The sequence below is a fragment of the Leucoraja erinacea genome, chromosome 9 (assembly GCF_028641065.1).
Source record: "Leucoraja erinacea ecotype New England chromosome 9, Leri_hhj_1, whole genome shotgun sequence".
NCBI classification, from domain to species: domain Eukaryota; kingdom Metazoa; phylum Chordata; class Chondrichthyes; order Rajiformes; family Rajidae; genus Leucoraja; species Leucoraja erinaceus.
Genome location: NC_073385.1, coordinates 11,329,978 through 11,344,752, shown reverse-complemented (window position 1 = coordinate 11,344,752; position 14,775 = coordinate 11,329,978). Strand labels below are relative to the sequence as shown.

At 44.5% G+C, this 14,775-nt stretch overlaps 1 protein-coding gene across 2 annotated transcripts in view; it reads right to left on the bottom strand.

The window, feature by feature from the left end:
* Window positions 1–14,775, bottom strand: part of LOC129700001 (latent-transforming growth factor beta-binding protein 2-like) — a 191,045-nt gene that overhangs the window by 139,368 nt on the left and 36,902 nt on the right. For both annotated transcript variants that reach the window (XM_055640130.1, XM_055640131.1), the window contains exon 3: window positions 10,181–10,460. In XM_055640130.1, the coding sequence (XP_055496105.1) occupies window positions 10,181–10,460 (280 nt within the window). The remainder of the gene's footprint in view (window positions 1–10,180; window positions 10,461–14,775) is intronic.

The window sequence follows — 14,775 nt, the reverse complement described above, 5'->3', positions numbered from 1 at the left end:
TTGCAGAGAGGTGAGAATATTCAATGGCCCCTTTTTTACATAATGATAGAAATTGCAATTACTATTAGAAAAACTCTTCACATTACTCATCTATCTATACCCATCTATACTATTACTAAAACTCTTTGTTTTGTTTGTGGATGTATGTGGGTATGTGTGTGTGCCAATTTCTATTTTCCTATTTAAAACCCAACGCCACACCCTTCCCATTTTCACACATTCCACTCACATTTTTCCCGTCGAGGCAATATACATATTCCCGTTGCATTCCCACCTATCTTTCCGCACTTTTTAATCCTTTAAAGTTTTTTTAAAAAGCCAGAAATCTCACCCATTTCGGTAAAAAAAAACCAAGTGACGTCATTGTGACTCGCGAGGCAGGACGGGACACTCCGGGAGGGAGGGTCATCCCAGTGCACTTGCTGCCAGCACCCGACACCTGGTGACGAGGGTGGTGCCACGGGCCCTGGACGGAGCCAAGCCTGGTGCTCGAGCTGGAGTGAGAGCCGAGCCCTGGAGCTTGGGATGGGGCAGTGACCACCGACACCCGACACCTGGTGGCGAGGGTGGAGCCACGGGCCCTGGATGGAGCCGAGCCCTGGGCCGAAAAAAAAGCCGCCACTGGATCAAGGTCAGGGCTGGGCCTAGTACGAGAACCAGGCCTAGTTCCACGCCCTGCCTCTGCTCTAGGACTTGGAAAGGTCCTGGGGCAGGGAATGGGAGTGAGGGGAGGAAGATGAGGAGGTGGGAGTGGGGTGGTAAAGGAAGATGGGGGGGGGGGGGTGTGGAGGAGTGAGACCCCTCCCTATCTACCCTCACTCCCACCCAATGTACCCCCTCCCTCTCTAACCCCCTTCCCTCGCCCTCTCCCTCTCTACCCCCGCTCTACGTGGGAGTGTAGGTTCACAAAATTGATCTCTGGGACAGCGGGACTGTCATATGAGGAAAGATTGAAAAGACTAGGCTTGTATTCACTGCAGTTTAGAAGGATGAGGGGGATCTTATAGAAACATAAACAATTATAAAAGGACTGGACAAGCTAGATGCAGGAAAAATGTTCCCAATGTTGGGCGAGTCCAGAACCAGGGATCACAGTCTTAGAATAAAGGGGAGGTCATTTATGACTGAGGTGAGAAAAAACGTTTTCACCCAGAGAGTTGTGAATTTATGGAATTCCCTGCCACAGAGGGCAGTGGAGGCCAAGTCACTGGATGGATTTAAGAGATAGTTAGATAGAGCTCTAGGGGGTAGTGGAGTCAAGGGATATGGGGAGAAGGCAGGCACGGGTTATTGATGGGGGACGATCTGCCATGATCACTATGAATGGCGGTGCTGGCTCGAAGGGCTGAATGGCCTCCTCCTGCACCTATCTTCTATGTTTCTATGTTTCTACACCTCTCCCCCTCTACCCCCTTCCCACTCCCTCCCTCGCGCTCACTACCCTCCCTCCAACTCTACCCCCCTCCCTCTCCCTCTACCCCCTCCTTCTCTGCCCCTCTCCCTCCCTCCCCCTCCCTTTACCCTACCCTCTAGGGATTGAAGAGGGAGGGTGAAGAGGAAGAGGAGGGAGTGCTGGGGGATGAGGAGAAATGAGCTGTGCCGGCGCAGTTGGAGGCTTTGTGTGAGTGATGCAATATCGCGTTGGGGGAACGGGTGAGTGGTGGAACATTTGTGGCCACCTGCATTGGGAGCGCAGACCCAACTTAGCCTGCACAGTAATGCCTCCATCTTCTATGTCACAATGGGAACACGTCAGTCTCGCCTGCGCAGTTGGGAGCTATGGGTTAGTGGTGGAATATTGTGTTTGGGGACCAGCCCTCCCATGTGATGCCGCACCACCCCCTCCCCCCCCCTCATTGGGGGATGGGACCCGACAGGTCTCACTTGGGCTACTGTACTCATAAAATAACAGAGACGGGTAATAGTAAAAGGAAACCCAAACTCTCAATGGGCTTAGAATTAATCAAAAAGCATCTCATAAATTGACCATCTCCAACAATTCTTTAAATTAAAACGATGGCTCATGCAACTATTATTAGCAGGACTACTCATCCTGCTAGAACAAAAAGGTTAAAAAAGGTAAGTGATAATAGAAAAATGGCAACAAGTATTTATTATATTCTTTATTCACTTTACACTGTCAGTAAGTTGTATTGCTGTCCAGGACATTTTCAAATGTCTTTGTAAATTAGAATTACGAATGATATTTATATATGAATTTTCATATTATTTCCCACACAAATTTTTGTATGTACTGGAAACACTTACTTATTTAATACTGAACCAATTCCATTGAGACAAATTAGCAGCAGAACTCTAAAAGATCAAAGCACTTAAGTAAAGCTAAACACAATTTTGCTGGAAGAAAATTAGAATCAGATTATTTTTATAAAGCTATTTAAACTTTCCAAAACTACAGCTGGAATACTAATATACTATGCAGTACATTAACCAATAAATGCCAAGACCTTACAACAAATATTCTGACCTCAACGTCCTACTCATTTTATAAACTTTTCAGAATAGCTGACGTGCACTGCACTGGAAACGCAACAAGGATAGATTTGATCAAATTCCCACCCATTTTTATTTGTTACTAATTTCTGTTTGAAGACTTTGTGTCGGTAAAATCAACTAAAGTGCCCTTTAACATGGTAGGTGATTCCCATGGAGCCAGATAAATGGGTGGTATTTAAAACTGTCATTCTTGGCAAGAACATCCTTTCCAGTTCTCCTACGCCCTACTGCCTCTGCCCACTTTCTATCTATTCCCCTCCCCCCTGGACATCAGTCTGAAGATGGGTCTCGACCCAAAACATCATCCATTCCTTCTCTCCATAGATGCTGCCTCTCCTGCTGAGTTTCCCCAGCATTTTGTGTCTATCTTCGATTTTATCCAGCATCTGCAGTTCTTTCCCACATATCTATATTACTAAAAGTCTGTTCTTGACCGGTTTTGGTTTTCTGTGCTGCAATTTCCGAGAGTACGCTGCCACCTACGGCCGTCATTTTTGGCCACCTCGCTCAGAGCCCCCTTCCGCCGCATGTTTGCCGAGGATTTTTCCCGTCGATGAAAATTGTAAGAGATATGAATGTTTTTACAACAATTTCCCATTCTCTCTGCTGCCCCTGCTGGAGGGAGGGGGAGGGACTATAAAACCAGGAAGTGGTGTGCCTCAATCAGTCTCTGCAAGTGGTGTGCCTCAATCAGAGCTCTGAATGACACCGACAAATGTCTACAGCACTGTGAGTACCCTTAATTTGGTTTGAAAATGAAAATATGGTTAGAGGTAAAAAAGCACTGCCTGCAAATGGTTGTTTGGGTTTGGGTTGAAATAAAAAGGCACTCTCTCTCCCCCCCTCCTCCCCCCCCCCCTCCTCTCTCCTCTCCCCCCCTTCCATCCAAAAGGAACTGCAATAGTCTCTGCTTGTAAACATTTTCCAGAGTTGAAAAATGAAAGGACTTTTAAAAATGCTTTTGAGAGAATTTCAATCCGAAGAATCAGTTTCCAAATTCCATTTGTTTCTTACATGCTGTGAGAGTACCTGCCTCCATCAGCACTTTATCCCAGGTATTCCAGGTTTCAAATACTTCCGAGGAGAAAAATGAATTTTCTTCAAATCCCCCCCTACCCCCCAAGTCTTTTATCTCTAAACTTAACCATGTCCTCTAGTCATGTTTAACCCTTCCGTGTAAGAGGAAGGGTTTCTCACTATCTACCCTATCTATGCCCCTCTAAATTTTATATAGCTCAAACTGGTCATCCCGCAGCCTCCCTCAAAAATAACAAGCCCAAAACATTTGTACAAAGGATTGTTTTCATCTCTAACCTAAACAAGGTACTCTATATTCTTAAACTGTACCATGCTGGTCCTCCATCACCCTTGAAACCCCTCTATGTTTATTTCACATCTGACACTGTCACCCAGTTTTGTATTTTCAGCAAACCCGGATAAATCACACTTGATCCCTTCTTTGAAATCCTTGATATAGATGTGAACAGCTGGTCCTCCACTGATCACAGTCTCATTGACAAAAAGCTTTACCTAAAAGCACAAATAGGAGGTTGGTCAACATGGAATAGGCATACCACTGGCTTGCAAGACGCCCAAGTGAAATATGAGGTGCTGTGCCTCCAATTTGCATGTGGCCTCAATCTGACAGTGGAGGAGGCCCAGGACAGAAAGATCACTATGGGAATGTGAAGGGGAGTTAAAATGTTTGGCAACATTGCACTGGAGATCGCGTAGACCAAGGCGGACTGAACATAAGGGTTCCGCGAAATGATCGACAAGTCTATGCTTAGTCTCACCAATATGTGGAGCCCATACTGGGAGCACCGAATATAGGAGATTAAGTCACAGGAGGTACAAGTAAATGTCTGCCTTAGCTGAAAGGACTGTCAAGGTCCCTGGGTGAAGTTGAAGGAGAAGGTATAAGGACAGGTGTTGCATCTGCTGTGGTAGCAGGGAAATGTCCCTGGATAGCGGGTGGTTTGGGTGGGAAGGGATGAGTGAACCAGGGAGTTGCAGAGGGAATGGTCTCTGCAGAAAACAGAAATGGATGGGGATGGAAAGATGTGACCATTGGTTGTATGGGATGGCTGATGGGGTGAAAGGTGAAGACTGGGATACGACTTGGCAGAGTGGTAGCAAGAGGAGGAACTACGGGATACAGAGGAGGGACTCATCTATGATAGAATACTTCAGCCTTTGTGACAATAGACAATAGGTGCTGGAGTAGGCCATCCGGCCCATCCGGAGCCAGCACCGCGATTCACTGTGATCATGGCTGATCATGCACAATCAGTACCCCATTCCTGCCTTCTCCAGAGAATTGGCCTCCACTGCCTTCTGAGGCAGAGATTTCCACAGATTCACAACTCTGGGTGAAAAAGTTTTTCTTCATCTCTGTTCTAAATGGCTTACGCTTTATTCTTAAACTGTGGCTCCTGGTTCTGGACTCCCCCAACATCAGGAACATGTTTCCTGCCTCTAGCGGGTCCAATCCCTTAATAATCTTATACGTTTCAATAAGATCCCCTCTCATCCGTCTAAATTCCAGTGTATACAAGCCGAGTCCCTCCACTCTTTCAATAGACAATAGACAATAGGTGCAGGAGTAAGCTATTTGGCCCTTCAGGCCAGCACCGCCATTCAATGTGATCATGGCTGATCATCCCCAATCAGTACCCCCCGTTCCTGCCTTCTCCCCATGCCCTATCTAGCTCTCTCTTGAAAGCATCCAGTGAACCTGCCTCCACCGCCCTCTGAGGCAGAGAATTCCACAGACTCACCACTCTCTGTGAGAAAAAGTGTTTCCTCGTCTCCGTTCTAAATGGCTTACTCCTTATTTTTAAACTGTGGCCTCTAGTTCTGGACTCCCCCAACATCTGGAACATGTTTCCTGCCTCTAGTGTGCCAAAGCCTTTAACAATCTTATATGTTTCAATGAGATGCCCTCTCATCCTTCTAAACTCCAGAGTGTACAAGCCCAGCTGCTCCATTCTCTCACCATATGACAGTCCAAAGTGGATAACCTCGCATTTATCCGCATTAAACTTCATCTGCCATGCATCCAAGTCCAGGTACACTACATCCACGTTGTAATGCATTTCGTTGTCTCTGTACTGTACACTGACAATGACAATTAAAATTGAATCTGAATCTGAATCTGAATCTGCCCACTCCCCAACCTGTCCAAGTCACCCTGCATCCTCATAGCATCCTCCTCACCGTTCACACCGCCACCCAGTTTTGTGTCATCTGCAAATTTGCAAATGTTACTTTGTATCCCTTCATCCAAACCATTGATGTATATTGTAAATAGTCACTGCCTGCCATTCTGAAAGGGACCCATTAATCCCTACTCTTTGTTTCCTGTCTGCCAACCAATTTTCTATCCATGTCAGCACTCTACCCCCAATACCATATGCTCTAATTTTGCCCACTAATCCCATTTGGGACCTTATCAAAGGCTTTCTGAAAGTCCAGGTACACTACATCCACTGGCTCTCCCTTGTCCATTTTCCTGGTTACATCCTCAAAAAATCCTTGAAGATTAGTCAAGCATGATTTCCCCATCGTAAATCCATGCTGACTCCGACCGATCCTGTTACTGCTATCCAAATGTGCCACTATTTCATTTTTTATAATTGACTCCAGCATCTTCCCCCCACCACTGATGTCAGGCTAACTGGTCTATAATTCCCTGTTTTCTCTCTCCCTCCTTTCTTAAAAAATGGCATAACATTAGCTACCCTCCAATCCACTGGAACTGATCCTGAATCTATAGAACATTGGAAAATGATCACTAATGCGTCCACAATTTCTAGTGCTACCTCCTTAAGTACCCTGGGTTGCAGACTATCCGGCCCTGGGGATTTATCAGTCCCATCAGTCTACCCAACACCATTTCCTGCCTAATGTGAATTTCCTTCAGTTCCTCCGTCACCCAAGGTCCTCCGGCCACTAGTACCCCTGGGAGATTGTTAGTGTCTTCCTTAGTGAAGACAGATTCAAAGTACCTGTTCAACTCATCTACCATTTCTCTTAATAAATGTACCCGTTTCTGTCTTCAAGGGACCCACATTTGTCTTAACTATTTTTTTCCTCTTCACATACCTAGAGTTGATACAAATACATCGCTAGATGTTCCTGAACACATCATCAGTGATGTAACCTGGGGTCATTGGGTGTTTCGGGTCTTTCAACATCAGACACCCTCACCCAGGCGACCCAGCCGTGGTTGATCAGACCACGACTTGTGTTCAGGTGGCATTCGCTCCTCCCCATGGACCTCCTCTCCTGATCCAGAGCCATCTCGAGGCCTTCTCCGCTGCCTCTGTGGTGTTCTTGATGGCCCTTCTCCTTGCCACTCCGTTGATGCCCAGTGCACTCAAGGCTTTGTAGAGCGATTGCCCTGCAAAACCTCTGCAGCCAACCTCGACGGGCATACACCTTGCCTTCCAGCCCTGCTTGCGGCAGTCTATGACCAGTTCTTCATATTTGGCCACCTTCCTCTCGTGGGCCTCCTCCAGACGGTCCTCCCACGGCACTGTCAGTTCCAACAAGACGATGTTTTTGGTCGCCTCTGAGACCAGGAGGATATCTGGCCTCAGGGTGGTCGTGGCAATGTGCTGTGGGAACTTCAGCTGTTTCACCAGGTCTACGGAAAGCTGCCAGTCCTGCGCAGTTGCCAGGATTCCTGACTGATTCCTGGCTGCTGTGGTTCTTGGCAGCTGCACTCCGGCCTTCACGAAGGTGATCATCTGGGTGGTGGGGCGTTCTCGTCTGCAGCTGCTGATTCCCATGCTGATGACTTCTGCAATGGGTTTGTGAACCTGGTCGTGACGCCATGTGTACCGGCCCTGCCCAAGAGCCTTTGGGCAACAGCTCAGGATGTGTTCCAACGTCCCCTTGCCTGAGCATTGCGGGCAATCTGGAGATTCCGCTTTGCCCCAGATGAAGAGGTTCGATGGGCTGGGCAGGACATCATACACTGCCTGGACCAGGAACTTGATGCGCTGTGGTTCATCCTGCCAGAGCTCAGTCCATGTGACTTTTCGGTCCATGGCCTGCTCCCACCTTGTCCAGGCTCCCTGCTGCCTCAATCCAACTGCTCTGGTACACCTCTCCTCCTCCACCACTGCCCTCACTTCCTCCTGGACCAGCCTGCGCCTCTCCTTCCCCTTGGCCTTGTCAAACTGGGGAGATGGGAAGATTCCCAGGCCTGCTCTTCCCCGAGTCACTGCTCCCACCAGGACTCTGTGGCGTATCCGGGACTCCGCTTGCAGCACGGCTTTGCCGGCTCTCCACTTCCTCCCAGTTTTCACCTCCACCCCTGCTTGAGCCACCTTGGGGTCGCTGGAGTCCCTGTACAGCATCACCTCTCTGGCCCGAGTCACCTTGAACTCCTCCTCCAGGGACTTCAGGGGCAGCTGGAGCTTGGTGTTATTTCCGTAAAGGGCGATGCTGCTAAGACTCTTGGGCAGTCCCAGCCACCTTCTGAGAAAGCTGCTGACTTTCCTCTCCAATCTCTCTACGATGGATATTGGGACCTCGTAGACAAGCAGTGGCCAGAGTATCTTTGGCAGGATACCATGCTGGTGAATCCATGCCTTGAACTTGCCGGGAAGCCCCGACCGGTCCACTGCTCTCAACCAGCTCTCCAGCTCCTGACAGGTTGCCTGGACAGATGCTGTATCCTTCAGGCTTCTTTACCTAAAGAAGCTTTTCCTATCCTCCTTTATATTCTTGGCCAGCTTCCCTTCGTACCTCATCTTTTCTCCCCATATTGCCTTTTTAGTTATCTGTTGCCCTTTAAAAGTTTCCCAAACCTCTGGCTTTCTGCTTATCTTTGCTATGTTTTACTTCTTCTCTTTTATTGTTATACTGTCCTTGACTTCCCTTGTCAGCTACGGTTGCCTCTTACTCCCCTTGGAATCTTTCTTCCTCTTTGGAATGAACTGATCCTGCACCTTCTGTATTATTCCCAGAAATACCTGCCATTGTTGTTCCACTGTCATCCCTGTCAGGGTATCTTTCCAGTCAACTTTGGCCATCTCCTCCCTCATGGGTCCATAGTCCCCTTTATTCAATTGTAATACTAATACTTCTGATTTACCCTTCTCCCTCTCAAATTATAGATTAAAATGTATCTTATTATGGTCACTACCTCCTAATGGCCTCTTTACCTTGAGTTCCCTTTATCAAATCCGGTTCATTACACAACACTAAATCCAGAATTGCCTTCTCCCAGGCAATCACTTTTTAGGCCATCAGGGCAGTCCAATGGTAATATCTTAGCCTTCAAGTTTGTTTGGAACCAAACTCGGTGCAACCACAGAAAAGGCAAGGGGCAAGTAAGACTGCAGGGTTCTAAAATCTATCACTTCATGGTTTTTTCTACATTTCACAGATGAGAGAGAAAAATATGTCCTTCAATGCCCTTTTTAAAATTCTATATCTATTTTTCTCCCAAATTATTTCACTTTATCTGTATTGTTAAATTGAGCTGCACCATTGCAATCCTTGATTAATGATTACTCGATCCATAGTTTCAATTTAAAGACATTTTATTTGCACATGTGTGGTCTGCACTACATTACACTATTAGACTACAAACGCTTTACCTACTTATGAGACTATTCTTTAACTACAACTTTAATAATGGTATGAGTTGTTTGCATTAAATTGGATACAAAGGAATATGATTTGCTGAGATAATTAGTTCACTTTAAGATTTTTTGCTAAGAATAGTTGTGAAAATTGCTTTGTCAAACTTTTCCTTTAAAGAAAAGCAAAATATCCCTCCACATTGCCATCTTTCACTTAGTAGTTGAGATTACAATTAAGACGAATTATTCAATGATCACCAGAGCCTCGAATCACATGTACAGTCTATATATTGAGAAACAGATATTCTAACAAACAACTAATAATACAGTAGAAACTCATCAATATTGTTTTCCGGATTGTATCCCCAGTCGCTCTGTGGCCTAACATCATGGAGCTGGCGGCCTTGTTCGAGACTGACTTTGAGCCCCACCACGGGGCCGTGGACTTACCATGGGACACTGCGATCCCTTGCCTGGGATCGATACTCCAACCACAGCCTGTGGATTTCAACATCGAGGAGCTCGCAGTCTCAGGTAGAGACCGATGTCGGGAAGCTCCAAAGTTCCAGGAGGTTCAATCAGACCCAACCCAGAGTCCGATCGCCTGGCACGGGGAAGCTGAGATCCCCCCGATGCGGGAGCTTGATCGCCCCGACGCAGAGGGTCCGACCGCTGGCTAGGGAAGCCAAGATCGGCCCGTCAACAGAGGGCTCGAGGACCCCGACCACGGGAGAACAAAGAAGGGAAGAGATTTATCTTTTTTTCCACCTTCCATCACAATGAGGAATGTGGAGGAGTCACTGTGGTGGATGTTTATGTTAAAATGTATTTTGTGTGTTTTGTTGCTTGGTATTGGTATGACATATGGGAAATCAAATTCCTCGTATGTTGCAAAACATACTTGGCTAATAAAGTATGATTATGATTATGATATTCAGTGAAAATGATGTGATAAATTATATTAACTACCTACATATTCCATTAGTTTAAAGTAATTTTATAAAAACTGCTATATTAGTCATTTATACATCAATGGAGAATAATAAATGAAAATTACTCACAGAAGGTGCTCGGTGTGACCAATTAATGAAGTCTCACGTCTAGATGAAATTTGTTTCATTCTTTTGGTGTTATTTTTTGCATTATCATCAATTTGCTGGATGGCATTTAAATTTGAGGCAGATAACCGAGAAGGCAAGGATCTTGATGAGAGACCACGGGGATTGTATGGTTGTTCTGGAACAACTTCTTCACACCTAGAACCCCGGAATCCTGATCGGCAGACACAGACTTGAGGTCGAGAACATGAACCCCTGTTTTGACATGGTGGGTCACATACAGCTGTTGAGAAACACCAAATTAGAAAAATTAAGTACAATGTAACTTCCCAAATCAACATAATTTCAACAGGTACTTTGGATCCGTCTTCACTAAGGAGGACACAAGCAATCTTCCTGATATAGCAGTGGCCAGAGGATCTGGGGTGACGGAGGAACTGAAGGAAATCCACGTTAGGCAGGAAATGGTGTTGGGTAGACTGATGGGACTGAAGGCTGATAAATCCCCAGGGCCTGATGGTCTGCATCCCGGGGTACTTAAAGAAGTGGCTCTAGAAATCGTGGATGCATTGGTGATCATTTTCCAATGTTCTATAAATTCAGGATCAGTTCCTGTGGATTGGAGGGTAGCTAATGTTATCCCACTTTTTAAGAAAGGCGGGAGAGAGAAAACACGGATTATAGACCAGTTAGCCTGATGTCGGTGGTGGGGAAGTTGCTGGAGTCAATCACAAAAGATGAAATAGCAGTACATTTGGATAGCAGTAACAGGATTTGTCTCAGTCAGCATGGATTTACGAATAGGAAATCATGCTTGACTAATCTTCTGGAATTTTTGAGGATGTAACTAGGAAAAGGGAGACCCAGTGGATGTTGTGTACCTGGACTTTCAGAAAGTATTTAATAAGGTCCCACATAGGAGATTAGTGGGATAAATTAGGGCACATGGTACTGGGGGTAGAGTGCTGACATGGATAGAGCAGTTTAATGGATTGAGGGTTCAAGAAGGAACTGCAGTAGCTGGAGAATCTAAGGTAGACAAAATTGCTGGAGAAACTCAGCGGGTGTGGCAGCATCTATGGAGCGAAGGAAAGAGGCAACATTTCGGGCCAAAACCCTTCTTCAGACTAATGGATTGAGGAGCATGCTTAAGAAGGAAATCAGGTGGACAAAGAGGGCCAGGAGATAATTCTGGCAGATAAGATTAAGGAGATTCTCAAAGAAATGTTGTACATACATTAAGGGAAAGAGGGTTACTAGAGGGAGAATAGAGCCCCACAAAATCCAAAGCGGTCATGTATGTGAGGAGTTGCTAGAGATGAGCAAGTGAGTATTTCCCCTCTGTTTTCACTGTGGGGAAAGACATGAAGACTAAGGAACATGGGACTGGAAATGTCTAGAGGACAGTCCATATTTTGGTCCAAGAGATGCTGGACATCATAAGGCGCATGAAAGAAGATACATTTCCTGGGCCGGGTTAGATACATCCAAAGACACTGTGGGAAGGTAGAAAAGATGCAGATAAGTGTGATGTGTTGCATTTTGGGAAGTTAAACCAGGGAAGGACCTTTACAGTGAATGGTAGACCCCAGGGAGTGTTGCACAGCAGAGTGATCTTGTACAGGTACATAGTGTCTGAAAGTGGTCTCGCAGGTGGTAAAGAATGCTCTTAGTACATTAATCTTCATCAGTCAGGGTATTGAGTACAGAAGTTGGGATGGTATGATACAATTGTACAAAACGTTGGTGAAGCTGCATTTGGAATAATGTGTTCAGTTTGGTCACCCTGCTATAGGAAGGGTGTCATTAAGCTGGAAAGAATGCAGACAAGATTTACAAGGATTTTGCCAGCGTGACCTGAGCTATAGGGAGAGGTTGGGAAAGCTAGGACTTTATTCCTTGTGGTGCAGGTGACTGAGCTGTGATCTTACAGAAGTGTCTAAAATCATGAGGGGAATTGTCAGGGTGAATGCACTGAGTCTTTTATTCAGGATAGGGGAATTAAGAGCCAGAGGACATATAAGGCGAGAGAGGAAAGATTTACCAGGATGATGAGGGGTAACCTTTTCACCCAGAGGGTGGTATCTATGTGGAATGAGCTGCCAGAGAATGTAGTTGAGGACATGGATAAAAGGTTAAGAGGAATATGGACCAAATGCGGACAAATTTGACTAGCTTAGATGGGGCATCTAGGTGGGCATGGATGAGTTGAACTGATGGGCCTGTTCATGCAAACTCAATACAGACAGCACCTATAGTCATGATCAAATCTGGGTCTCTGGTGCTGTAAGGCAGCAACTCTACTGCTGCACCTTCGATCATATCATTGCACTGCAACACTTCTCAACTGCTTCAGTAAACAAGACTATGTTTGTTCAGGTAATAATCCTTCTATTTAAACATCAGATAAATGGTAATTGGTTTCATCCCAACACAATCTTTATTTCTGAACCATCAATGTCATCCATTTCAAGTCAAGTCGAGTTTATTGTCATATGCACAAGAACGGTGAATACACATACAATAAAAATTCTTGCTTGCAGTGGAATCAAGGGCACACAGATTCAGGCAAAATCACAAAATCAAATTGTATATAAATTACACGTAAAATTTTAAGAAAGAAGAAGACTGTGAGCTGCTTTGGAATATTTTACTCACTGAACGGCATCGTGAAATTGGTCATGTTTGCCATTGATGCTCTCCTCAAGTACCATGGACAGCTCAGCATGAAGGCTGCCTGGAGGTATCTTGGTTATACATTTCTCATAGCCAATATATTGTATACAAAATGTCTTAGCATTGCACTAGTTTATTTTATTAGAACTAATTTCCTCAGTTTGGATGATAATTAATTTTCGATCGCCAATACTAAATGGTTGTCTTTCAATCAGTGACATGTTGTACTCCCCCTCTTACCATCTGGTTCCAATAAAGTCAACCAGTGATCAAAAATGACCTTTGCGTCACTGTGTTCCATTTCTCAAATCTAACCTACAAATAGAGCTAATGGCCATGAAAGAATGCAGTTTACACAAACTAGAAACATTTCATAAAAATTAATATTATTATTTTAGGAGAGAAGCTATTGGTGATGATTTCGTTTATTTTGTCAGTCAACTACTCCAGGCTCTATCCCATAACATATATTCCGGTTATCTTTTCATCATATTTCCAATGTTCTTGCTTCTTTATTTTCCCAAAAAAAATTGCATTGCTACTTGTTTCCAATTCTAATGAGGTCAACACGTTGAAATATGAACACCATTTCACTTATGACTGATCTTTCTTAATTTCCTGCACCTTTCCACCACGTTTCACTTTATAGCAGAGTAGGGTTTCCCATCTCCAGTCTCGCATTCTAACAGCATCTCACAGATTAGTGTAACATAGAAACATAGAAACATAGAAATTAGGTGCAGGAGTAGGCCATTCAGCCCTTCGAGCCTGCACCGCCATTCAATATGATCATGGCTGATCATCCAACTCAGTATCCCGTACCTGCCTTCTCTCCATACCCCCTGATCCCCTTAGCCACAAGGGCCACATCTAACTCCCTCTTAAATATAGCCAATGAACTGACCTCAACTACCCTCTGTGGCATAGAGTTCCAGAGATTCACCACTCTCTGTGTGAAAAAAGTTCTTCTCATCTCAGTTTTAAAGGATTTCCCCCTTATCCTTAAGCTGTGACCCCTTGTCCTGGACTTCCCCAACATTGGGAGCAATCTTCGTGCATCTAGCCTGTCCAACCCCTTAAGAATTTTGGAAGTTTTGTAAATTGAGCTTTGTGTTTGGCATGGGCTTGGCGGGTTTTTGCACTGTTTAATACTATGATTCTTTTAATAGAATCATATTAAATTCTATTTAATATGATTATAAAATAGCATATTAATATAAAATGTTGGCCAGACTAAACTTATTCACTGACAATTGTGCAAAAATATTAAATATCATGTACTATTCAGTGTTTATGTCTGAAAATTGGCACAATTTGATGGAGGATACCTTTCATTATCTTATTTGGCAGAGCAAGTAATTCAAAACTTAGCATTCATGAGATACGGATTCATTGTATTCTATCATTTCCTGTAACCTCGTTACATAGCCTATTCCTCGCGTTATCACTGTTCGGTTATTGAGTGTGCAAAAAACTGGCCAGAAATATCATCTGACGTAACTCAAGGATTACAAGTAGGCTAATCATTTTAAGTACTGTTATAGACAACCTCTATTTTCCTCCCACATCACAAAGGTAAGTGAATTGGCCACTATAAATGGCCTTGTGTGCATAGGTGAGTGGAAGAATCTGGGGGTAGTTCATATAAATGAGGAAATAATATAACATGGGATTAGTGTAGAACATGTGTAAAATGGATGGTTCATTTTATCGACCAAAGGGTTTGTTTCCACACTGTAGATTTATATAACTCTAAATGTACATAATTGGTTTTGAAGTACTTTGGTACATCATGAGATTATAAAATACTTGTCTTTCTTCAATTGAAACTTACTATGTGGCTAAATTTGAGACCTACTGGAAGGAGGCATACAGAATATGAAGTGGATTCATCCATACCACTACTAAAGTACAAATGTCTC